Source organism: Anguilla anguilla, chromosome 18 (assembly GCF_013347855.1).
Source record: "Anguilla anguilla isolate fAngAng1 chromosome 18, fAngAng1.pri, whole genome shotgun sequence".
Classification (NCBI taxonomy): domain Eukaryota; kingdom Metazoa; phylum Chordata; class Actinopteri; order Anguilliformes; family Anguillidae; genus Anguilla; species Anguilla anguilla.
In genome coordinates, this window is record NC_049218.1 from 5,764,409 (window position 1) to 5,790,991 (window position 26,583).

Sequence of the window (26,583 nt, forward strand, 5' to 3'; positions counted from 1 at the left end):
TGGGTCTTATGTATGTCTCCTGTCTCAGATAGCAAAGCCATTTTCTACTCAGGCTTTCAGTTTCCAGGACACGATGAAATCTGACGAGCTAATGCCAGCATCCTCCCACCAGAGGCACTGTTTAAAATGGCTCCCGCCACAAAGTGCTCCATTCACTCCAGACAGAAAGGTTCGGTGGCTCCCTGGGAAGGTCCAGTGGAATCCTTCAGGTGCAGTGCCGCATCCAGACTCCAGGTGGTGCTGTTCCCCCCTCTGGCTGTGAGAGCTCTGTGCAGCAGTCGGCTGAGGAAATTAATTGAGGCTGAAAGAGGTTAAAAGTGATGGTGTTTTTTTCAGAATCGCGATCGCGGTTTCCCTTCCGTGGCCTGATGGGAAGGAGACACGGCTGGCTGCTGCTGTTGGGCAGAGTCTCACTTCTCACTCTCTTACCCCTAGCACCCCCCCACCCCACCCCTGCCCCCCCCCCCCCCATGCATCGAACCCCATGGAAAGTGGCGTTCCCCTGGCCGTCTCACAGATCTCAGTGGGCTCTGAAACACAATAACTCACCTGTGCTTACTTAAAGCCTCTGGTCCAGGCTGTTTCCATGTACAAATGAACTCTGTGTACAGTATTAGTGTTATGATTAATATCTGCAATGTTCTATTATAATTGCTGTCATTGTATTGCATACTCTCCTCTGCTCGATGCTTCTCTGTTACTGAGCGGTGGTTCAGTCATCCAATCAGGTGCGTGATGGTGGTGGGAGCAGGGGTCAGGGGTCGAAGGTCAAAGGGCTGGCTCTCCCAGGCCACGTGGGTTTCCTGTGGGACCCCATCCCCCAATTGTGTCCTGTCCCAAAAGGCATGTTCTGGTGGTGTTGAGGGAGGAGCTTATTGTGACCCCTCCCCCAACATGAAGCTACTGTGACCAAAATAGTCAATATTTTACCCGAGTGAGGGGTGGGAGGGGGGTATTTGTTCCCAGAAAGAATTTGCAGGATTTTTTTCTGTTGTCTGAAAAGGTGCAGAAATCTATGGAGGAGTGGGGCTGGATTTTTGTGGGCCGTTGTCCAATCAGTTGCCGCAACAAAGTATGACATCACTGGGCAGCTCGGCAAACCTCACTGTCATTGGTTAAGGAGGTGGTCAGGAACTTGCTGTCTCATTCGTGTCAAGAGCCAGTGCCACAGAGGAAAGGGGGGTGTGTGTGGTGGGGGGACGGAGGTTTATAAGAACCTGTAACCTGTGCTAAATCAGCACCTCTGAATGTGATGTGCAAATAGGACAGTCTACTGTGCTCTCGTTCTCTTTGTAAAACGTCCAGCATGTACGCTGCAGGATAACTTTTTTTTTTTTTTGCTCCTCAGTGAATCATCTGTTGTGGACTATGAATCAGGATTTTAAAGAGTTGTACTGTATTTAAAAAAAACTGTTTTGTAAGTTGGTACCTCACCAGATGCTCACGGCAAACCAGAGCTGTAGGGTTCGGTTCCGACTCGGTGTTCTTAGAATGCTGTGTGCGTGAGTCATCGGAAATGTTTCTACTTGGAATGTCGGACTCCGTTTAGCTGTGCACTTGTCAGCAGCCTGTAAAGATTTGACTCTGTATCGTTGTTTGTATATGAGCTTATTTCCTCTTTTTTTGGGGGGGGGGGGGTGGGGGGTGGGGGGAGGGGTTGAATAGTGGAAGAATAAAACAGGTGTTTTAAAAAGAGCCCTTAAATGTTTGTTCATGTTGTTACATGTGGAAAGGGAAATATCGTCCGTAACTCAAATCCATTTCTCTGGAATCAATGCCAGTAGACGACATTTGTTAATGGATCCAGATTAAAACTGCTCTGCCAGACAAACATGACGAACGCCATTTTAAAAAGAATGCAGACTTTACTGTCCAAGCTTATTCAAATGAAGGAAAATACTTTAACTGGTGTTCTATTTCTGAGCACAGCTGCTTTAACTTTATTGCCAATAAGCATCCAACCCATCGTCTGAAGATGAAGGCCCCTGTACAAAACATTCACCTCCATACAAGGATTTATTTCAGCTGTTTACAAGCTGTACACTAGCTAAAGAAGAACGCAAGAATACACAGTATTAGTAAGATATCACAGAGGACTGCATCAGCCATGAAAGGGCGTGCTCTCCGCAGAACCCTCATCCTCTGCAACGCTTCGGAGCTGAACAGAGATTTCTTTTTTTGGGGGAGTTCAAAGTTGGCGCTACTTCAAATGGCGCCAGCAGCTCGATTTCGGGGTGACTGTCCAGGCCTCAAGTCCTTTTAGCGGGCGAAGCGGCGATTTTGAAGGCCTGTCGTCCAGGCCGACCGGCAGGTTGCCGTGACTACGACGCGGTGCGTCCATGGCGATGCGGGGTGATCGCCGTGACCCCCGTTTGGGATAAACCCGTGAAACGTCTCTGCGGGGAGTGGTCGCTCCCTCCGAAGGTTTCGCGATGGACCGGAGCGCCCCGGCGTGGCCGTCCCCCGCTGGCGTCCGGGTCGTCCCACGGGGGCGGGCGGGCTCCTCCCCCCCCCCTCCTCAGGGATTGGCCAGAACGGGCTGCTCCGCCTCCCCTTCCGCCAACTCCTCCATCAGCTGGCTGCCGAAGCCGCTGTCCACCGTCGCGTCTGATTGGCAGAGAGAAAAGCGCACGGTTACTAACACGGTTAGGAGGGAGATGGAGCGGTCGCTAAAAAAACCTGCTGCCTTTCATCTGAACCGAGTTTTGAGAGATGTTACTTCTGGAAGTCATACTTCCTGACAGACGGCCCACTCAACAGACTCTATAGCTGTTAGTCAGCCCCCTAGCAGAACGCGTAAAACTATAGAAAATTACACAGACTTTAACATCGATGACAACCGAATGGTGAAAACCAACCGAATCAGCGCTAGGATTGGAGTCATTCGGCCAAGTGGTATCAGATGCCACCGGTGGGATCGGAAGCTGTTGTTAGCGGTCTGGGTAGCCAGCTATATAGGTGGATAAGCAAGCTATTTATAACTGTCAACTGAGTCAGTTTGTCATCAAGGCTTCTACCATGTTTCCGATGTCAAAAACGAAGTTAGATGGCAAGCTAATGTTATCATATGAAGTCGTACCAGACCATGGTGCAGATGTTTGCCTGTACGTTTGAGGTGCAGTTAGGTTGAGGGTGTGCAGAAGGGGAGTGCTGGTTTTCGGGATGGGGGGGGGGGGGGGGGGGGGGGGCAGTACCTGTGCTCTGGGCCTTGTCTCTCGGCTCCGCCTGTCTCAGCAGCCTCACCCCCTCATTCAGACCCAGGGACTGCAGAGCCTCCACCAGCGCCTCCACCTGACCTCCGCCCAGCTGCACGCAGGGAGAGAGCGCAGCAGCACGTGTGAGTGCACAGTCTCACACACACACACACACACACACATATACACACACACACACATACACACACATACAGTCTCACACACACACACACATAGTCTCACACACACACATACACACACACACACACACAGACACATGCATATACACACACGCGCACACACACACATATACACTAGTCCTTTCCCAAACTGACTGAATTGAAACGGGACTGTCCCAGCCTGAGTCATGACCGTATGAAGGACTGATATATCTGGCCACTTTTCCAAGATTTCCACAGGATGGAAACTTTTTTGTGGGAGCTCGCCCTCTCTGTTCAGGAACCCCCCCCCGCCTTGGAGCGAGCCCGTGGGGCGTGGGGGACGGGACGGGACGGGGCGGCGGGACGTCTCACCTGGTAGTTTTCCAGAAGGTTCTGGCAGGGGGACGGGGACGCCTGGTACAGGTGCGCCAGCGTTCGCATGCCCAGCTTCTCGGCCAGCTCCCCCCAGGGGACCCGGCTCCTGCTCAGGATGCCGCAGAGCTTGCCCAGGGTCTCGCTGTCCAACTGGTGCTTCCCTGTTGAGCGGAGCGGAGCGACACACACACACAGTTCAGCCATCGTCCACAACTGAGGCCTAAAGGGAAGGCTGGACTACGGAGTGAGCTGGATATCTGCACTGAGTAAAACCCGGAAACCCTCCCAAATCTGGAACATGGACTGAAGTAAAAAGTGCTGTTCCAGGTTTTACATTTATCCAGCCGACTCCGTAATCCTGCTTCGTAATACAGACCCCAGCTAACATTTGAACAACATATTTCAAATGTTCACAAGTAGACACACTCTTGTTCACTTGTTGCTTATGCTTGTGGGAGCGAAGGCTTGTTTGGCTTTTTTAAACTATGAACTAAAGAACTATGAGCAAAGGGAAAACAATTTTAGTTTTACAGTTGTTTGCTACCCTGTGATGTACTCGCAAAAAAAAGCAATTCATTAGCCTCTGAAAGAGCTGATTTCTTTACTGTCATATTGGTTTACAGTTCTTCGACCAATCAGCCCTCCGCCATTTTAGATCCCTCCCTCCTGGGCCAGCGGACTGAGACGCGTCTGCCGTTCTCACCTTCCTCCTGTTTCTGGCTGGGTTTGGCTGTGGCTTTGCTGGGCCAGGGGTCCTGTCTGCAGTCCAGGAGATCCCTCACCTGCCACAGGGGGGCGCATGTTACTGCTGCTGTCACAGATCCACACGAGCTCTGGCCGCACATGATGCACACACACGTACACACACACACACACACACACACGTACACACACACACACACACACACGTACACACACACACACACACACACACACACACGTACACACACACACACACACACACAGGCGAGTCTCACCTTTTGGCACTTGGCCAGGTCGAAGGGGGTGTGGCCAGGGGCTGGCCTCTTTCGGGGATTGGGGCGCGCTCTGTCTGGCGAGGGCGTGGCGGGGCAGGGCGGGCGACGGGCCGCTGGCGTCGGCACGTCTCTCACTTCACCGGCTGGCTCGTCCCCCACTCTCTCCTCCTCCTCCTCCTCCTCCTCCTCCTCCTCGTCTGATGACGAAGAGGAGCTGAAGAAGAGAGGCTCGTCGTTCTCCAGGTGTTTCCTGGCACCTGAGGGGAGCGGGTGGAGCTTGGTGAGATTGCCTGTCCTTCACCCCCCCCACAGTCTGCCTCGCTGAACTTTACCGCACACGTGAACTTCACTTCACTGAAGGCTTACCCTTGTTTACTTAGTTTACTTTTACAGACTGATATGCACGGAAATGCAGTTTTTGCAAATGCACTGAATGCAACAGCATTGAAAAGTGGTCAAAAAAAAAAAACGCAAGATACTGTAGATATAAAACACTAAATGCACACAGACAAATATAAATCTGCTTAAACGCAGCATGTTAAGTCTACCACCATAATAATAATAAAGCTAATAAATTATAAGAATAGACTAGAATATGTGTAGAAATATATAAGTCTATAAAAAATTCAGTCCCACCAGGTATATGTACGCCCTTGTGTGATATTGCAGTGGTGCCAGGGCAGAGGCAGAGTAATGAGAGTAATGTGTGTTTGATGTTTGCTGACGTTGCTGAAAGTCTTCTCTCCCTCACAGAACAAAGCTTTGCGTTCCGCGGGGGCGGGGGGGGGGGGTGGGCGGGGGTGGGTAGGCACGGGAGGGTTGGGGGGGGGTGACTCACCTGCTGCGATGAGCATGGAGCAGAGCTTGGGCGAGCCCTGGCAGGCTGCCAGGTGGAGGGGGGTGTTCCCCCCGAACGTGCACGCGTTCACGTCCGCCGTCAGCTGGAAGGGGGTGGGGGGTGGGGGGTGGGGGGGGGGGGAGGAGAACACATGAAAAAAAAAAAAAATCTTTTTAAATGCCAAAAGTGCCGTCTCATGCAATGAACTCAAACATGCTCAATACGGTGCCTGTTGGGTGCTGGGACTTGAGAAGAGCCACTTCCTGCTACATGCACTCAGCTTTGTGAAAGACAGAAGGGCCCCTGGTTCTGTTTTTACAGAGCGACAGAGGGACAGAGGGACAGAGGGACAGAGCGACACAGGGACGGGGACAGAGCGACAGAGGGACAGAGCGACACAGGGACAGAGGGACAGAGCGACAGAGCGACAGAGCGACAGAGGGACAGAGGGACAGAGGGACAGAGCGACAGAGGGACAGGGGGACAGAGCGACAGAGGGACAGACGAACAGGAGGAAAGGGGGGCGGGGCTACACACCTCGGTGATGAGCAGGCACGCCATTTTGAAGAGGTTCTCCCGGACGGCCAGGTGCAGGGCGGTGCTGCCGCTCTTCAGCTCGGCGGCGTTGACGTTGGCCCCGCCCTCCACGAGGACGCGCAGCGAGCGCTCGCCGCCCTTCCGCACGGCCAGGTGGAGAGGGAAGAGCCCTGGGGGGGGGGAGGGGGGGCGGAGACCGCAGGGTCACACACATGAGCTTCCTAACGCCACGGCACCTCACTGAGCTGCCCAAGCACTACAACCCTCCGATCCATGACGTCACACAAGAACCCTCCGGTCTATGACATCACACAAGAAACCTACGGTCTATGACGTCACACAAGAACCCTCCGGTCTATGACATCACACAAGAACCCTCCGGTCTATGACATCACACAAGAACCCTACAGTCTCTGACATCACACCAGGGCTTTCTGCGCATGCTCAGATCCCCTTTAGAGACACAGCTGTGTCAGTCTAAAGAATGGAAATCCCTGCCACTACAATAGCTTTTGAAAACCCACCTTTTTAGAATAAATTTTCATAATTTGTAGTGCCACGATGTGTTGTTACTTGCTGTTATATGGTTTGGTATGTCCAATTTCTAAAAAGAACCATTTTTGTCCGTTTTCTGTATTAACTATATAACACTACATTGTGAAGCTCTGTGTAAAGTTTTTATTTTCTGTATTATTCTTATTGTTATTATAACTGTTAAAGTCGCGTCTCTCCTCCGGCCGGGGGCTCCCTCACCGCTGTAGTCGGGCGTGTTGAGCAGGTGGGCGTGGCGCTCCCCCAGGTGGAACAGCAGCACCCGCAGCATGCCCTCGTCCCCCAGCGTCGCCGCCAGGTGCACCGCCGACCGGCCGTCCCGGTCCAGGAGCGCGGGGTCCGCCCCCGCCCTCAGGAGGAAGTCCGCCACCTTGTGCTGCCTGGTGATCACCGCCAGGTGCAGAGGAGTCTGGGTAAAAAAAAAAAAAAAAAAAAGAAGCAGTGAACCCAGTGATGACCACAAGGCTGTATGTTTACCTGGGTCAGGTGGTTCTGTGTGTTGAGGCTGTATGTGTACCTGTTTGTTCAGGCAGTATGAGTACCTGGCTCAGGTGGTTCTGTGTGTTGAGGCAGTGTGTGTACCTGGTTCAGGTGGTTCTGTGTGTTGAGGAGGTATGTGTACCTGGCTCAGGTGGTTCTGTGTGTTGAGGTGGTGTGTTTACCTGGCTCAGGTGGTTCTGTGTGTTGAGGAGGTATGTCTGTTGAGGTGGTATGTGTACCTGGCTCAGGTGGTTCTGTGTGTTGAGGAGGTATGTGTGTTGAGGAGGTATGTGTACCTGGCTCAGGTGGTTCTGTGTGTTGAGGCTGTATGTGTACCTGGCTCAGGTGGTTCTGTGTGTTGAGGTGGTATGTGTGTTGAGGCTGTATGTGTACCAGGCTCAGGTGGTTCTGTGTGTTGAGGTGGTATGTGTACCTGGCTCAGGTGGTTCTGTGTGTTGAGGTGGTATGTGTACCTGGCTCAGGTGGTTCTGTGTGTTGAGGCGGTATGTGTACCTGGCTCAGGTGGTTCTGTGTGTTGAGGCGGTGTTTACCTGGCTCAGGTGGTTCTGTGTGTTCAGGATGTGCTGTTGGGGGAGGGTGATGTTGGCGCAAACCAGCTGCTGCACCACTGCAGGCTGCTGATGGATTATGGCCACGTGCAGAGGCCTGGGGAGGAAAGCACAGGTGAGCGCAGGCCAGCACAGGTAACACAGCTATACAGGTGACAAATGTGCTTTCTAAACCTCTAAGGACGAGTAACAAATGACTGATGTAAGAGAGGCAGGTAGACAGTGAGTCAGAGGTACGGATGTGCGGCAAACAGGTGTCACAGGTTTATAACAGGACGGGATTATGAGAGCAAGAGACAGGTACAGACAGGGGCAGGTGATAAATTTACAGCTACACATGTAAGAGTGAGACAGTTACATTAACTAACTGACGCGGTGGCAAGGCACACCCAGGTTCTGTTATGTGGGGACCTAGCTCTTTGACTGCACAGGCACACCCAGGCGCAGTTTTGTGGGGACCCAGCACAGGCACAGCCAGGCTCTGTTATGTGGGGACCCAGCACAGGCAGAGCCGGGCACAGTTTTGTGGGGACCCAGCACAGGCACAGCCAGGCGCAGTTTTATGGGGACCCTGTGTTTTGACTGCACAGGCAGAGCCGGGCGCAGTTTTGTGGGGACCCAGCACAGGCACACCCAGGCACAGTTTTGTGGGGACCCAGCACAGGCACACCCAGGCACAGTTTTGCGGGGACCCTGCGCTCTGACCGCGCGGCGCAGGCGGACTCACGTGTCTCCGTTCTCGTCCTGCACGGCGCACAGGTGCCTCTGCACCGCCAGCAGGATGCGCACGTCCCCTGTGCTGCAGTAGTCCAGCAAAGCCCCTGCAGTCTGCTGGGCCACGTGGGTCGCCCTGCTCTGCAGAGAGGAGGCTAGGGTGGGGGGGGGGAGAGAGAGAGACAGAGAGAGAGAGAGAGAGAGAGAGAGGGGGGGAGGTGGGGAGCGGGTAGAGAGGCAGAGAGAGGGAATAAGTGAATACTTGGACAATGCAAGTGACGCAAATACTGTACTACTGCTACTACTTCTAATAATAATTCTTATTTTATTATTACTGAGAATTAAAAGATGCATAACTAAAGGACAGGCCAGAACCACAACTGTTAGAACGCAATAATAGTAACGTTAGTTTTCCATAATCTCTCTGGGCCGGTTTTGTGTCTTTGCGCTTACCGAGCTGCAGGAGCTGCTGCTGCAGGGGCCCCCTGCTGGCCGGCTGCTGCGACTGCGCCGAGCTGGACATCTGAGCTCCGCCCCCGCCGAACCCGGTGAACCCTCTGTGGAAATTCCCGCCGTCTGTGGACTGGCCGTACGGCAGGCCGCCTGGGCGGGGCAGGAAGCGGGGGGGAGAGCCGTGGCAGTTAGGGCGAAGGCGGTGCCCGGGGCATCGGGGGGGGGGGGGGGGGGGGGGGGCTGCCCGCTGTTACCCGCCGCTGGGTACGGGCTCAGAAAGCACAGGCGGGCAGTGCCCTTCTGAGACGCCGCTCCCAGGTTTCAGCACGGACGGGCAACTCGCCTACTTTCCTTGCACACACGCACACACACGCACACACACCTCCCTTCGTCCCCTCCTCATCCTCAGGGCAAACACCGGTGCTAGGCGAACAGCGTGGAGTCAAAGACACTCTGAAGTGTGTTCTTCACCGCCGTTATCGTCACCATCATCATCGTCGTCGTTCTCACCGTACACGTGAATAAGTGCCACTGTATCTTGCGCCACAGTTGTACCTTACTGAACCTGTGTTTTGTAGTTGTTCCAATGATCATGATATGCACTTTTGTACATCGATTTGGATAAAATCTGCTAAATAAATGTAATGTAATCTAACGTATCTTTTATCTATTATCTGTACAGCAGAGTTCTCCCGCCAGGATAGTATAGTGTAGTAAAGCTGTGTGACTGGCATGCAGTAGTACCGCTCACCTCCTCCTCCTCCTCCTCCGGCTCCTCCAAAGCCACCCTGGCCCCGGCCTGGCCCTCCAGCGCCCCCCAGTGGCCCGCGCCAGTGGTCGTACGAGTGGGGGAGGGGCTTCTGCCTCTTACGCTGCACTTCCTCCTTATCTGAGAGACAGCGGCGGGGAGAGGAAACTGTCACACACACAGAGGATGTGGTCTCACAGCACTCACGCGTGCGTGTGTGTGTGTGCATCGCACGCGTGCACAGGCCCGTATACACACGCTCGTGTGCGTGCATCGCATGTGTGCACATACACATGCAAGTACACACACACACACACACACACACGTGTTGACGCATCGCACGTGTACACATTTGCATGCACAGGCACGTACACACACACACACACACACTGTCTGCTGACAGAAACGCTGTCACCACTTCAAAAACAAATATACAGCATGTGTCCAATGGCAACCGGAGGAGCAACACTCTGGTAAACGGGCAAATGCGTCACTGCCCGTTTCCCTGCCCAAGGCCCCCGAATTTCCCCCTCGCCCCGCAGCGGTGACTCACCCTGGACATGGGGTACGTAGGTGAACTGTTTGGGTTCGCTGCAGTCGCCCCCCTTTCTCCTCTTCAGCTGCAGGAAGACGGTGACGGGGCGATCGATCCCCGTGCTGTGGTACTGCGGGGTCTTAAACACGATGGCGTACTGCAGAAAGGGGGGGCGGGGTCAAACAGGGACGTCATCAAACGGTGACGTCATCAACGGGGAACAGCGGTCTCCATCCCCATGCAGTGTCAGTGGTGGAGACTGACCGCTCATGTACGCTCACTACCTGATGCGCTGACCTGGGCTGTGTCCAACCCTCAACTTCCTTTCAACTGCCGTCTAGAGCACGGACAGGTGAAAGCAATATGGCGGAAACCTCACCTAGCCAATCAGATCAGTGATATGTAGAGAGGGAAGGGAGGGCTCTGCTTCAGAGCGTTCAGACGGGCCCAGGGACACTAACCATACTCTCAGACCAAAATGAACTGTTTACTGGTTTGTTGATATTTACTGGCTGACTGGCAGGAGACTTCGTCGCTGTGCCGTGAGCGTTGCTATAGGCTCACGCCGCAGCTCGCGCTCCGCGACTGACCTGTTTGTGGACGTCCGTGGGAGAGAAGTCGCCGTAGGCCTCCCAGCCACCCTCCTCTTCCTCATAAAAACGGATGTCAATGTCATCTGCGGAGGAGAGAGAGAGAGGACAGCAGCTTCTGAGTACCTCAGAAATCTCATCGGTTGAAGAGGAAAGTCGGCGAGCCGCCCCACCCCCACCCCCCACCTCCCACCTCCCCTGGAGGTTTGCAGGTTGCATGCTGGGTAAAAGTGAGAGCTGACCTTTCTGCACTTTGTCGCACAGCAGGAAGATCTCGTCCCCGCCCATCACGGTGCCGCAGGTCTTGTCCATGCGCGAGATCTTCAGGTTGGACGCGTTCGGCGACTCTGCGGAGGAGGAAGTGACGGACACGTTAACCCTCGACCCCGTTCGGCCCGTCTCCGTTACACAGTGTCCCTCAGGAAAAAAAACACACACCAAAATACCGCCTGGGCAAGCCAAAACACGTTATAAACACATGGCTGGTATCATAAAATAAAACCATAGCGCAATATTTTGAATAATTTTGGTTATCCAACACGCATTTTAAGTTCTCATTCGGGTCAACGTCCAGTGTTTCATAACTCAAAAACGAATAAAGTTAGTTCAAAAGCACCCAAGACTAAACCATAACCATGCTGTGTTTTGCGGTCCCTTAGAATTCAGTGTTTTGAAGAAGCAAGGATTCTGCAATACACTGAAGATACGCCTGAGGATCTGCATGACCTCAAAAAACTCCAGTAAGGAAAGACTGGCGATGCTGGTGAACAATGCAGAAGTGGGCAGTGAAAGAGAAACACAATGGCCGCCAGATGGCACGTAAAATAATCCTGATATTACGGAATCCAGTGTGAAAAAAAACACTACACTTCAGCAAACCAGAAGAGTGATTCAAGTTTATACAAGAGTATACTTCAAGTATGCAGAAGTGTACTTCTGTTTTTTTTTTTTTGTTGCAGGAAACAGCAAAGGAACATGTTGTGTAAGCAGATGTTCCCGTGCAGTGAGAAGTTCGGGGGGCGGGGGGAGGGGCGCAGCTCACTGCTGTCGAAGATGGGGTTGGAGATGGCAGGCTTCAGGGCGCGGGTGAACCCCCCGTCGCCGTCCTGGAGGTACGCGGTGAACCTCAGCCGCACCACGTTTAGGTCCATCACCTTGCCCAGCTCCTTGGCCTCGCTCAGTATGGCCTGCTCTTCTGCTTCTGCCACACACAGAACAACACCGTGAACACAAGCACCAATGCTGAACCAACCCCAAAAAGGTAACCGTGCAGTATTTAAAATGTAACATTAGGGATGTGGTTGATACGTACAACACATATAAAAGCTATCGACATTGGACTAGCGAAGTTGAAATGGGTTCGATTCACAATGCTATGGAATGATACGAAAACCCATTTTACAATCAAAATGTCCTTGTATGGTTTTTTCCCACGTGCATAAACCAGTGTGTTCATTCATTGGAAATATGAAGGCCAATCAGGGATAAGAAATGTGTTTCCCAGACTGCTTAGCAAATCCTCCAGTACAAACCTGACCTGGCCTGTCTGAGGTGCTACTCTGACATACACTACATGATGAAAAGCATCTGGACACCCCTTGGTCTGGAGCTGTTTTTCATGCTTTGGGCTAGGCCCCTTAGTTCCAGTCAAGGCAAATCTTATTGCAATGACATTTTAGACGATTCTGTGCTTCCAACTTTGTGACAACATGGTAAATGGACTGCATTTATATAGCGCTTTTATCCAAAGCGCTTTACAATTGATGCCTCTCATTCACCAGAGCAGTTAGGGGTTAGGGGTTAGGTGTCTTGCTCAAGGACACTTTGACATGCCCAGGGTGGGGTTTGAACCGGCAACCCTCCGACTGCTAGACAATCGGTCTTACCTCCTGAGCTATATCGCCCCTACAGTTTAGGGAAGGCCCTTTCCTGATTCAGCATGACAGTGCCCCAGGGCACACGGCGAGGTCCATATAGAAACGGTTTTGTCGAGATTGGTGTGGAAGAACGTGACTGGCCTGCACAGAGCCCTGAGAGTATATCCCTATGGTCACATGGCAGTAGGGTCTCACCTGTGAAATGGTAATTGGGGTCTCTCAGTTTTCTCTTCTCCTCTTTCAGTCTTTTCGCCAACACCTTCGCCACTCCTCTCTTTGTCACGTGGAGGATGCCCAGGTTGTTGAACCTTCTCAGAGAGAGAGAGAGAGAGAGAGAGAGGTCAGGAAGTCTGTACCAGTGAAACACACACACACACACACACACACGATCTCGCAAACACACATGCACTCACACACTTACGCACACACGCACATACTCACAATCTCACTCACTCACACACACACACACTCTCACACACTGACACACTCACACATGCACACACTCACTCATACACACACTCACACACACACACACTTACGCACATACTCACAATCTCACTCACTCACACACACACACACACTGACACACTCTCACACACTCACGCACTCACACATGCACACACTCACACACACACACACACACACACACACACACGCAGAGGCAGCGGGTCATACTCACTGTGCTGTGAGGTCGTTGGGCCCCACCTCCACGCTGCAGGTCCCGTTCTCGTTGCACTGCTTCCCCACCAGGCTGTGGGCGTGGACCCGCGGGGGGTCCGTGTGTGTCACCAGCTGCACCTCCACGCGCGCCCGCCCCAGGTAGTTGGACACCTGCACGGGGAAAAGAGAGCGGGCGAGAGACCCATCACCCATCAGGCGTCTCTCTCTTAGCCTACCGTTCCCGAAACGCCAAAAACTTCTTAGCACAGGGGGTCAGGACAGGGAAAGCCATCTGGACCGTAAGGTGTCCGGTTGACCTCCCATCATGCACTGGGGTGTCCGTGTCGGCTACTGTGCTCTAAAGGCTCCATGCTAGCAGCGGCGTCGCACAGACAGATGACTGGCAGGACATTAGGGGCGGGGCCGCAGGTGACACCTGTAGCTCACCTTCACCGTGGGGTAGGTCTTCTTGTTCTTCTCGCTGGAGGCCCCCGGGAGGCCCCCGTGGGAGGGGCCCTCGCACTCGTACCGGAAGCGAAATCCTCTCTGCGGAAACGCACAGAAACGGCCCCTGTGATTTCCCAGAATTCCCCTCAACCGTAACACCATTATTGCTCTATCAAAGACTCAATAGTCTTACGCATAGGTGTGCAATGAGGGCCCGTGTCTGTTTCCGGTCTCCATGCCAACTTCTGCCCTTAATTATTTTATTAGCCCCTTGATAAGTGAACGAATGAGAGCCAAAGACTGTTCCCGTGTCCCTGAATGAGATGTATTACCGTGATCTAATCTACAAGTGAACCAGTGTTGGCGTATGCAGCCAATTGGCTCATGTAGTCAGAGTAACTGGTGGAAACAAAAGCCTGCACACACACCGGCCCTCCAGGATCGAAATTGCCCCCCCCCCCCCCCCGGTCTTATGACTGAAATCTCAGTAGTCTCATGGCTGATATTTGGGCGGCAGCCGGCCTCTGACTGCGTGACCTTGCGCCCCTGCTGTAGCCACTGCGAATGACGCGGCGCTCACCTGCTTCGGCTCCTCGATGATCTGCACGTAGGGCCCGTTCGCTGGAAGAGAAGTCGGGAAAAAGGGACGTTAGGCTTAGGGGGGTCGCTCCACTGAATCCCAAAAAGGCCCACCAGAACAGTTCAGTTCACTAAAGTCTCCACAGGAACTGTAGTGAACTGTGCTTCATGGGCTTTTTGAAAGTTCCCTGAAGGCCCAGTCAGGCTGGACTGGGGAGGTCTGAAACGTTAGCACATTTCAACCTGCTGATTTGAGCATTGCTGTGCTAAAATATAATGTAAACTTTTATCTTTTAATATATATATAGACATGCTTTAATTCCAGTCAGGCATCTAATCCCAAAGCTCCTAAGGTGGATATAGTGATATATCAAAAATGAAGGCTTTATAAGTCACACGACTGATAATAATAGTAACAACTCGGTAATAATAATAACAATAACAATAATAAAGTGTACTAATCATAATAATAAGGAGAAAATCATCATCATCACAAATCTTCATCAACACAATAAGTTGCCGTAGTACTTGTCTTACCAATCTCCGGTACATGTACATAGGGCTCACTCTTCACACCCGGGGGGGCCATAAACTGGTAGGTAAGATCCATCATGAGCTATGTGGGGGGTAAAAGGAACGTCGGTGAGATCCCATGAAAGCGGCACACTCCTGCTCTGCTCTCAGCAGCCAGCCAATGGAACTGTTCCCTAACTCTGTTCTCAAACTTTTCTTCGCCAAGGACCCCTTTTATGGGATAAAATTTTTCAAGGACCCCCCCCCCCACATACGCATCAAACAAATAATTTCATATTAGGCCTATTTCTCACACTCCCGTACAGGCTATGAGTATGTCATTCATATTTTATATGATCTTAATAAATGTATACGATACATTTATTTAAATGAATTAATTTAACAATGTGGCCTGTAATTTTTTTAGGGACCCCTAAAAAACGTGCTACAGACCCCCCAGTTTGGGAACCCCTGCCCTAACTGACGCTTCGCGGAGACTGAACGTGCCAAGTGACTGAACACGATGTTCCTTTACAGTGACCTACTACACGAAATGATTCATCCTGCCCGCGCTTCCTTTGGCATTCTTGTACAATAAACAAATCAATGATCTTTTTTTTCCCCCTCTTACCTCATTTTCAATCATATTCATGTTGTAATGGGTATCGTCCATCCTGGAGAAAAGCAGGGGAAATGTACAATGTTATAATGTCTTTCACACCAGTTAGGCTATAACAAGGTATCAGAGTTTGCAGTTGGTGGCTAGGCCAAACCCAGGCTAGTCTCTCCAAATAGCCCAAACCAGTGCAGGTGTAGCTTGTGTCCAGGTGCCCACAAGAACAAAGACTGGTCTCTGCCAGCCAGGGAAAAAGCAAGACTGGTCTTTAAGACACCAGCTCAAACCAAAACATGCATCTCTTGCGCAAGTTCCTACCCCCCCCCCCCCACAGGCATCCTATCTGCTCTGTTCAGGCACTGAAAGCCAAAAGAATGGGAGCAGGCTGAAGGCACCGGTGAAAATGCACATTAGGACTGCCTGCTCCAGCTCACAGAAAGCCTGAATAATTTCCATCAACACCAAAGCAACGGTTATGTCATCAACTCACCTCGCACAAGAGTTACCGTCCGATTTAATCGCCGGCCAAGAAATCCAGAACGAAAAGAGTCCAGGTTTTTAAAAAAGCATGTTTTTACCAGCTCTTACAAGCAAATTTCTATCACCGCAATGTTTTCAGTAAGCTGTGCAGTGTACTGCACAGTGTGTTCTTTCTCTCTCTCTCTCGCTCTCTCTCTCTCGCTGTCTCTCGCGCTCTCTCTCTCTTTGTTACTCCGCCAGAGTAACTTCCAGGAAGCAAGTCAGAAAAAGCCAGAGAGGAAAGCCCCAAGAATACCAGCCCAGAACTGCGATCGTCACACTCTGACACACAGGCATGCGCACGCAAAAACGTGCTCTCTGCTGCACCCTGCAGGCCACCTGGGGATTTGCAGGCACAGCACAATCAGGGCCCAGTCAGTAAATCCAGGTTAAAAGCTCTGAGCGGTGGGTAGTCTTCACATGTTTGCCCCCATTTCTGCAGCTCCCTGTTATCATTACAGTACCTCACATCGTGTGCGTGTACCAAACCTTCCCTAACCCTTCGTCCCCCGCCCCTGCCCTATCATTGCACTTTTTACATAACTAATTGTATTCCCTGATATTTTCTGTTCAGTGGGCCAAATGTGTCAGAACATAAAAAGAACATAAGAATATACTTAATGATTAGAATGTGGCAATTCAGCCCATCGAGGCTGAATTTCTCACACACTCACGCTCTCTCACACACGTGCACACACACACGCACACACACACACACGCACACACACAAATTGATCACCGTTACCTAATGCACTGTTATGCTTAAATGTATCATTCACTGAAGGTGGAATGTCCACCAAAACACAGGTAAAATTCCATTATCGAAAACATTTCTACCCATTTCCTTAAGGCTGCAGTAACCACCCCAGTTACCACAGGGACGCTGACCCTACTTATTTAGACAGCAGGTCTGTTTGACACAATCTGTACATCAACAACAACGTTACCTTTGCAGACAACTATCAACAGACCATCCAGATTACACATAGTTTTTTTTTGCACTACGTTGGAGACCCAACAGTCATATCTTCTCATATGACACACTGCAGATAAAGTTCCAGGAGTACGTCTGTAACTTTAGGGAGTTTCTGAGTCCATGCCTCGCGGCCTGAGACACATTAAAATGTGGATTCTGGAGATGCTAATCACAGAGAGCACGTGCAGCACATCCAGCTGACAGACTGAGCCATCAGGGTGACTCAGTATTTTTGGGAATTGGCAGGAAGTGAGGTGTGTTATGGACAGCTCAGTGTGTCGCAGGCGGGCGCTGTATGGGTGGGTATCTATACGGGATAACTGCGATAAAAGGGTGCTAAATACCTTCAGAATCATCCAACATATCATACTGCTTTGGCATAATTAATGTGGGAATAGCTTGTAATTTCCTGTTACTGATATTGCTTATCGGTCTTATTATGGTACATTCAAACAGCAGGTCCTGCGAAACATGTTTTCCAGGGCTTTGCAAATTTCTACATCGCTGTCTGATGGCAACCAAGAGGAAGTATTTAAAAACTCAAGCCCCACTTTTATGACCCCCTGACCTCTCTCTGATAAGCAAATGGGCCTGATTACACCCACATGCAGAGACGGAAAAAATGCATTAATATCATTCATTTATTTTTATTTTTTACTTTGTGTGCTTTTTTTTTTGCACGATCATTTCACACAAGCACTCGTTTGATTCATTACCTCGCGTTGCCACGGCCGCATGCCCAAAATCGGCTCGAATATGGGAGATTTTACATCGCGTCCGCTGCGCTGCGTTGCGCTATTTTTTTTTTTTTTTTACCGCGGTGCTTTCTCAACGTCGGGTGCCAGGAAGTGGCCCAGGCCACACCTTCCGGGAAAAGCAGAAGTGCCAGGGAAGAAATTTCACCAGTTTCAGACTCAGAAGGTCCCAAGCAGGTTTCCCACTATCACCGGTTCCCCCGACACATGCAGGGGGCAACCCCTAAAGGTGCATGGGGCCTCCCAAAAAAAAAACTGCAGGGATTCCCCCTTCCTCAGAACAGATCTGATCAGGATCCCCCACCCCCACCCCACCCCCCCCCCCCCCGTGTTGCTATTCAGCTCATTCATATCCTCATGTGAGGGGAGTCAAATAAAGCTCTTTTTTGAAGGGTTTACAGGTACCACAGTCAGAGATCAGCACCACAGTCGGACGGAGAGACAGCACCCCTCTTTCGCACAGGTGAGCCTCGTTAGTGATGTCACGTGATGCGGTGGTGATGTCATCCTGCTTCCCAGCAGGCGTGCCACGCCAAAGAAAAAACAGGAAGGGCAGAACTTCTGCTGGGTTGAGTCTCGCTACAGGCTCTGGTGACCCATCAGGCCGGGACGGATTTCGCTCCATCCAGTCCTCCTGCCAGCCCAACCGTCAGCTCTCAGAAGCAGGTGCCTGTGTGTACACGCAGACCGCAGGGGCATGAAGCCACATCCCCATCAGCAATAATGCAACTTCTGTTTCTGTGACAAAACCTCTTATCAGTCTTTTCAACAAAAAAAAAAAAAAGGGGGGGGGGTTGGTTTATTTCTTTGAAATTTGGCTTCCTTCCACAGCTGATAGCTGATATGACTGATAATTCTGTCTTTATTTCCAGAACTGATTTTCTTCATTTTAATCCATGTTTGCTCGATTTTATGGTCGTAGCTTTTTATCTGTATGCACGTGTTTACACTCAAGATAACCATTCTGTTTTCTAATTCCTACATTGGAAAGGGACACTAGTGGCCTGTTTGAAAAACACTACGCGTGTCCCTATTATAATGGGATAGCTAGAGCTTACTGTCCGTCTTAAAATGCCTGCTTGTAGACATCACCGTTTCTCATGGCCCTTAAAAATGATCAGAACCACGCAAGCGTCAGAATGGCTTCATAGACCGCCTCCAAACCAACAATTAGCTGAAACACTTGGATTGAATTTCTCGTCCAGAAAATGTCCATTTTTTTGTTTCTTATTTGGAGGCCTGCCTTTGCATGTAGCTAACCTTTAAGTTTAAAGAAAAAATGATAAATGGTTGTCAGTATGAACAACGCTCCCAATTCTAAACCAAAAAAAAAAAATAAGCGTGGTACCTAAATCGCAAATCAGTGAGATTAGCAGGCAGGTGTTCATCGGAAAACTTTGATCAAGAGGTAAAGAGAGAGGCGCTCCAACGCTGGGGACTGACCCTGGGAGGGATTTTTCGGTGGGAATTTTAGACCCGATCGCCCCAGATGAGCGAGTGATGGAAAAACCGCGAAATAATTTCTTCTCAAAGAAACTTAGGCCCTATATACCCTAAAACCACACTCAACCCCAAAACGCTGGTCTCAGGCCCGAATCTGGCACCGTGACTTCTGATTGATGTCATGACTGCTTCCATCACTACTCATTTCTGAACTAACTCATCTACAGAACTCTACCACGTCAATCACGATTCCTGTGACGTGAAGAGGATTCATTTCTTATCTCCTTCGTCTGAACAACTCAGCTTCACAATCACTCAAAGCACAACAGCTGAAGCCTCACTGAATTATCTTTTGAAAAAATCTTTTGACTGCATTCATTTGTATTTTTGGAATCTAGCAGCCACGCTTCCCAGGGCAACACACAATAGCTTGCATTCCTTTCACACAGTCCATTTACACAGCTGTCCATCCCAGCCACAGTGTAACTATGTCACGGGACTAAACGCTAGGTCTGCTCTTCACACACCAACTGAAGTGACTGATCAACAGAAGAAGGCCAGTCAATTTTACTTCATGCCACTACGACAGCCTTTTAACCGACGCGTCAACGTGCAAGCGCCTCGATGCTGTGGTCACACGCCCAAAAAAACAGCACATTCAAAGACAGCAAATGACTCAAAAGGTGCTGACCACAGCACATGAGCTGTAGGAACGCGATCTGTATGGCAGTGTTCACGAGCATTTGTGTACAAAACAAGAAGAGTGACCGCTTGAAACTTGGTAGGCTAATATTCGCCCTCCTCGTCTCCCCAACTGACCTAAAGTCCCACCGTACTGTCAGGAGCCCTCCCATGATGCACCGGGGCCCCTAACATGATAAAACACAAATGCACAGGTACTAGGCTACCACCCAGAGCACAGGACTACTCACAAGGATCATGTGGAGATTAGAGAGAGCCAACACCAAAATAAAATGCACAAGGATAGTCAGTGATTTTCAAAAGTACAACACAATTTTCAAGGACACAGTTCTCTAGTCTGTGGGTAATGGTGAGCTGGCCCTCCTCACTGTGAATCCTCATCTCAATGTGTAGTCTACCTCTAATTCTAAAAAGGACTGCATACAGCTCTTAACAAAATATTAGGTTTGTGGTCAAATAAATAGCAATTCCTCACAGAAATAAACTCTGGAATGCCCGCTTCACTGGTCTCATCAGATTAAATACATTTGCTCTTTTTGGAGAGCCGTGCACTTTATCTGACTGCGCACTGAACCCCAGAAGTGAGCCGTACTCAAAATTCCTCCACCGTACAAAAAAGGCATTAACCTGATTAGCGACCCGCAGAAGAACAATGGACGCACGCACCTTAACGTTCCAGACATGGCCTTGGTCACGAAATCATAAGTGCGGAGCGGCACGAAAGGGCGCTTGCGTCTCCTCCGGCAGGCGCTCTGTAAAGCAATGGAGACGCGCGTCAGGCTAGCGCTAGCATTTCAAGCGCGACGTGCCATTTCCCAGCTCCCACCAGGAAAGAACCTCGTGTACCGTACCGTACGTCGCGTGCGCTGACTGCAAAAACACGGCGGCGGAATTTCCACACCTGCGCTGCTGACTGTCACAGAGTGTCGCAATGCCACGGCGACAGTTTCCTATTAGGACACTAACGCTGTTGCGGGTCGAGCGAACTCGCTCTGCCACCCGCTCTGGGCAAAGGCCTTTCCCTCCTGCAGAACACGTTTCACGTGTGAAAAAGCCTTACACTGAAGTATACCTGCAAAATTCCAAAATACTTCAGAATACTTGAAGTATAATTAAAGATCATGTCAAGTATGCTGAGTAGGCTACGCTGTTTTTGCACATGGGCTGCCTGAGCATCAAAACATTATCTTAACATGTCTCAAATGTAATGCTTTTAAATTTACTTTATTTTTCTCTTCTATTTTTCTGTAATGCCAAAAGGCCTTCAAGGGATGGGTGTTGAATATTGGCATAAGCCAAAAACACTATGCCGAAACACATCCTAAAACTGTGTATTCAGTTTGTCAATGTGAATCTCTATGTGTCCCTGTCAGATAAACCATAAATAAATAAGTAAATATACACACCGGACTACATTACAAGGAGAAGCTCTTATCCAGAGCGACTAATGTAAGAAGCAAATGCATCTTATTGTTGCTGGTGAAAATGAGGTCATGCCAAATGTATTCATAAACTTCAGAAAATTCTCTGAAATGTGCTCAGGTGTGAAGATCCTTTGCCAGTAATGGGTTGATGGGGAATTTTAACCCAAAGGAAATGTCACTTTGCATACTAGTTCACAGACACACATTACTACAAGTTTTTTCATTACAATTGTCACCATTATGTTGTTAATTTGTGTGCAAACAACCGTATCCAGGGCAAACAATAGAGCTTATATCTGACATATTATTAATTTCACAGCTCGGAATTTACCAGAGTGAATTTATATATCTTACTCAAGGGTAAAACAACGGAATGTTTCCTAGTCATTTTCTAGACAGTTCTAGAACTGTCTACTTAGATTTATTTATCGGACATTATTAATAGATAATACGTCTCAGGTCAAAAATGACAACATTTGGACAAAAATACATTCTGGAATGATGGAATGATGCGTGTTGGTTTTTAGGGGGTGACAATCCTTCCTGTACTGGGTGCGGGGGGGGGGGGGGGGGGTTTCGTCAATTTCGATAGCACAAAGTTTCCCAAGCACAGTCTGTTGGCAGACATTAGTAAGTTGACTTAGCGCTCCTTTAATTATTTAAAATTTCTGGTTAGTCATATACAGTCGTTCACACATAGTGAATCTGCGACAACATTCTGCAGTGACATCCTCTAAACTGCACCAAGTCTACATGATTGTTCTGATACTGCAATATGTAAGATATTCTTCCTTTCATATGCATAAGACGTCGTATTCTGTACCCCAATCATAGTACCAACATATGAGCGTACAATGCATCCATAACCAGCGCTGTTTCTCAGAAATTGGGGGAGGGGGTTGTCGCTAACATCTGGCTGAGGGAGTTTTTGCCTCATGAAAAGAAAGAGGTGTCAGTCTTCATATTTAGTAAACATAAGTACGCCTTATCTATCAGCCATGGAAACCTCAATGTCCAGGGAAGCGTGACGCATCTGAATTATGCTATGCGACTACAGAACTGGACAGCGACAGAAGCGATGTGCCTCTGCACCTCGCTCATACTAGACACGTAGGGCTACAGCGTCTGGAAGTTTAACTTGGAAAGACCAAAACAGCTACAGCAACGCACAAAATTTGTGTGCGTCGTGCAGTGATTTAATCATAAATTTGAATGCACCTTTCTATTGCATATTCTTTTATTGTTACATAGCTTTCATGCCCCACTCACAGCACCAAAATGTGTGCTTATTAAAACGCACACAGTCACATCAATTAATGAACTACGCACCTGCCTACCAGTGTGATAGACGCGCTGCAAATGCAATGCACGTTTCAGTTATGAAATCAAACTACTCGTGCAAACCAGTGTGGCTGCATAATTCTAGTAGAGTTAGGGTAGAACACACTTAGAGTAGAACAGTTTTTACAGTATGTGGACTATCCAGCGACATGAATCGTTAAAGCGGATTCTTACCTTGCTTTACAGCTGGTGAGCAAGGGGGCAGGTTGTGCTCTTGGCTAAGGCGCAGGTATTTTGTTATCCACGCTTTAGAAAGTTAGCTCTTTAGCTAGTTACACGATCACGGAACGTTCACGAAACAAAAACAAGGTCCTCACTGAGAACTGAAATCCACGGTTTATTCCATGAGAATTTACCTTTCTAGTCAAGACTCATCCTGATAAACGCAATCAGTTCGAACTGTTGCACAAGCACTGTGAGCACGTTCGTGTTCATGTACCAACTTAGCGGAAAGTCCCTGCTTGCAGGGGAATTCCGGAGACAAGTGTCAAATAGCCGACAAGCACATTGGTTGCTATGGGTGCGCACTTCTCAAAGATCCCGCCTTCTCAATTCACACCAATTCACTTCAAGATTTTAGTGAAAATGTAGGCTACTGTGGGAGGGAGAAAGCGGGCCCCGGCCTGGGCCAGAAACGCCGAGGTCGCTCTCCTCCACACTGTTGAATGCTTCTTCAAAAGATGCACACTTCTCAGAGTCTGATGCAACTGGGTTTATTGTTAGTAAATCAAAGATTACATAAAATAACCCGGGCTGATCTGCGCAGTTCAGTACAATTATCAATCACTCATAAGTAAAGACAATACATCAGATCATTCTCCAAGCATTCCCAAAACACACACCATGTGCGCGCACACACCCACTCTCTCTCCCCTCGGGCCAACTGCCTCTTATATCCATTTTCTAACTCCTCCTGTTGTGTAGCTTAAATCCAGTACTTCCCATTTAATTTTGTTAATTACGTAATGTTATTGACATCATTATTTTTATCTGACACCCAATTCTCAGACACCATTGTTTATCAGCCCCTCCCTAGTGCTCGTCTCCCGCCTGTCTCACCCTCCCCCTTCTATCATAAGTCACATATTCTGATAACACATTTTCCAAAAAAGGCAGAAGCTTCCGTTAGTTTCACAAAGGCGCCTTTATACAGCTTAGTCAGCAGGGCAGAAATTATGTGTGTATTACGTGTTTGTTCTTATTGTATCTATTTAGTATGAAGCGTTCCCCTGCTGCCAGTTCCCCTTACAATGGGCTTGTGTTTTCTGAGTACATTTGTATTTATTTCCCACATTTTGGTTGCCTAGGTCGACCTTGGTCCACCTGTATCTTTCTTCCTTTGCTAGCCGGATGATACGTTAGGGGGGAGACAGCTGGTGCTCATTGATGCACTCCTTTCCCATATACACTGGGCCTGTGCTCTCTAACTACATATCTTTCCTCATACAATGGGCTTGTGTTTTTTAGTACATCTAAATTTATTTCCCACATTCCCCCCTTTGGAACTTCTAAGTTCCATATCTATTGTGATTACTTGTAAAATAAGCAGTGCAGACAACTTGGTGCAGGAACATAACTAAATGCGGACTAAAATTGACCAATACATAGCTTTAACATCAATGCAGAGACTGCGGGGCACCATATGTGCCGCCCCCTACATGACAGCCCGTGAGAGTAGCCCTTGTGGCACACTCCATGTTTGGTCTGATCACATTCATCTATCACCCTCCTGCATCAGGATTCTTGCGTTTTCCAGCATTTTATTTAATATGACTCTGGTACATGTGTTAGTGTTTATACTTGGTAGCTTTCCCTAAGATCTGTTGTCAGACTCCGTCCGGCCTGACAGCAAAACACTGTCTCAGGCCTTAGCGATCATCAAAAGATGACTGTCACCTGGAGGGAGACCTAACAGCAGAGCAAGACATTGGTGGTAAACATCCCCTCCCCAATTGGCTGGGAGTGGGTAAAAGCCACTCAATGCCTCTGTCCCTTACCGTTCTTGTCATTTCACTTTCCCTTCTTTCTGGAACTGTTAGTGATGGTTATATATTTATATAAATGCATATGTTTAATAACCATACAATTAGCATGTGTATTCTTTATCTACTGGAGTGTATTCAGTCCTCACTGCTTTGTTGAGAAATAAACAATTCAACAGACTCCTTATACGGCCTTTCTGTTGCTTCATGTATACCACCAGTAAACCGATTTACCCAGCTGTCGTCCTGTCAGACACACCCCTGCATCCACCCTCAGACTCCCATAGCAATGTTGCGTGCTTTTTGGGTAAGCCCCCTTCACCGCCCTTAAGGTGTTCTTGGACGTGTATTGTGTGGCCCCCGCCCACACGGATACCGCTGCTGATGCTGGTGGATAGAAGTCTTTCTGTGCCGCCTGGGGTGCCTAGACAACATCAGTGGGGCAAAGCGTGGTTAGTGTTTTCTCAACAAAATTCAGTGAGCCCTGATCCTCCCCTCTAACACATATTTTACATACATACTGCGTGCTCAAGCCTGAATATACTTGTAATAAGATCAGCCACGGGTTACATGTGCTTATAATTACACAATTATATAAAATGGTCACATGGATCTTTTTATCATGATTCTGGTCGGTTTTCTTCTTGATCAATCAGTCCATATGTGCTCAGCTATGTTGATATCTTGATTGCAGTTCCCCGTTTGTTTCCCTTTTTCCGTGGCCTGGTCATCTACTTCGTCCAGTTTAGCTCTTTGCGAGCTGTAGTCTGTATACTGAGGAGAGGTTACTAGCACATCACTCAGATACTTTTGCTATTGGTGTGTCCTTGTGTCATCTTGTGAAGTGTTCGGTCAAAGCATGTTTCTTCCACCCAGGTGCTTTACGTACCGTAGAGGGTCATCACTGTGGAGAGGTTGCTAGCACATTCGATGCACAGTGACTGGAGTTTCTTTTATTCTTCATCGGGCAGGCCATCCCCCTCGTCCCCGGGACCTATGCCCCAGATCTCTCTGGCATAGGCGTCCCAGAACTGGGGATCCCTGACCACGCGAGCGGCTTGTGGGTGGTGGTCCCAACACTCCCATCCGGCACCTGCTCTCACTCCCCATTCGCACAGTGGGTTTCCGAACGGACAGTCCAAGGGTCCACCTCTGGCGTTCACCGGGTTTCCTTGTTGATCGCAATACTCGTTCGGTCCTGTTTGAAAGACAATTACAACAAAACATCCCCCTTCCCCTGTACCATATTGAATCTCATGCAGTGGTTCTTCCCCCCTCGGTGACAGTTCCTCCTTCACCATAGGTCCTTCTTCAGCTACCAGTTCAGGGAGGATGGCTTCCGAGTCTGGTTCAGTAACCAGTGGGAATTGTCCAGTCACTGCAGCTATCATTCTCTTGACCATAGACTGTATCAGAGGAATCACACAGCATGTAGCAAACAACAACATCAACAGTACTGTCCCCATGACCACCCCTATCTTTACCAAAGCCGTTTTCCATGATGGCATGTTAAGCCAGTCCCACCATGACCCTTCTCTGGATTCCCCCCTTGTGTTTTTTACATGTTCATTTCTTAAATTTTCCAATGCCTCTAATGCAGTTGTTATATTACCCCCTTTTCCTGTGTGCATTGGAATGACTGTACAGCATTCGTCCCCAATACTCTCACACACCCCCTGCTCCTCAGCTAACATTGTATCAAGTATTAGCCTATTTTGTACTGTCATGAGTGAGGTGGCGTGCAGCTGTTCTGATATCCCTTGCAGAGCTGCTACAGTGTGATTAATGAATCTCTGCTGGTTGTACCATAAATAGTTGATCCATTCAACGTTTCTTTTTATCTGTACCCAGGGTAAAAACGCTATAAGATTATCAGAGGAGTCTAATCCTAGTATTCTATGGCTCCTTGGCATATTTACAGGTATTCCGGCCCAATTCACGCTCACCTCACTGTCTTCAACCCACTCTTTCACTCCTCTTTTCATTCTCCTTGTTGGATCTCGTGGCTTCATTACGGTCAATCGCC

The 26,583-nt window shown here is 49.3% G+C and overlaps 1 protein-coding gene across 5 annotated transcripts; it reads right to left on the minus strand.

Moving 5' to 3' along the window:
* Positions 1-1,922: 1,922 nt before the first annotated feature.
* nfkb2 (nuclear factor of kappa light polypeptide gene enhancer in B-cells 2 (p49/p100)) lies at positions 1,923-23,025 on the minus strand. 5 transcript variants are annotated; one of them, XM_035400362.1, is made up of 24 exons: positions 22,750-23,025; positions 20,477-20,562; positions 15,431-15,473; positions 14,824-14,902; positions 14,288-14,328; positions 13,708-13,806; positions 13,280-13,431; positions 12,796-12,908; positions 11,766-11,918; positions 10,966-11,070; positions 10,724-10,809; positions 10,152-10,290; positions 9,602-9,739; positions 8,851-9,000; positions 8,411-8,552; positions 7,666-7,780; positions 6,836-7,043; positions 6,083-6,252; positions 5,546-5,648; positions 4,708-4,964; positions 4,434-4,512; positions 3,728-3,891; positions 3,195-3,306; positions 1,923-2,607 (listed from the first exon to the last, which is right to left on the minus strand). In XM_035400362.1, the coding sequence occupies exons 2-24, from the start codon at positions 20,491-20,493 to the stop codon at positions 2,519-2,521; spliced, it is 2,754 nt and encodes a 917-aa protein (XP_035256253.1). In that variant the 5' UTR covers positions 20,494-20,562; positions 22,750-23,025; the 3' UTR covers positions 1,923-2,518. The 5 variants fall into 5 exon arrangements, with proteins under 5 accessions (XP_035256253.1, XP_035256252.1, XP_035256251.1 ...); XM_035400361.1 differs by having other exon boundaries at positions 9,605-9,739; positions 11,766-11,924; positions 22,750-23,024; XM_035400360.1 differs by having other exon boundaries at positions 11,766-11,924; positions 22,750-23,024.
* Positions 23,026-26,583: the final 3,558 nt, after the last annotated feature.

Bases quoted from the DNA above. Each gene is read 5' to 3' on its own strand.
- nfkb2 (XM_035400360.1), bottom strand. The intron at 13,807-14,287 runs GTGAGCGCCGCG...GCGTTTCCGCAG, and splicing joins TCATCGAGGAGCCGAAGCAG to AGAGGATTTCGCTTCCGGTA. The intron at 6,253-6,835 runs GTGAGGGAGCCC...CCCCCCCCCCAG, and splicing joins CAACACGCCCGACTACAGCG to GGCTCTTCCCTCTCCACCTG.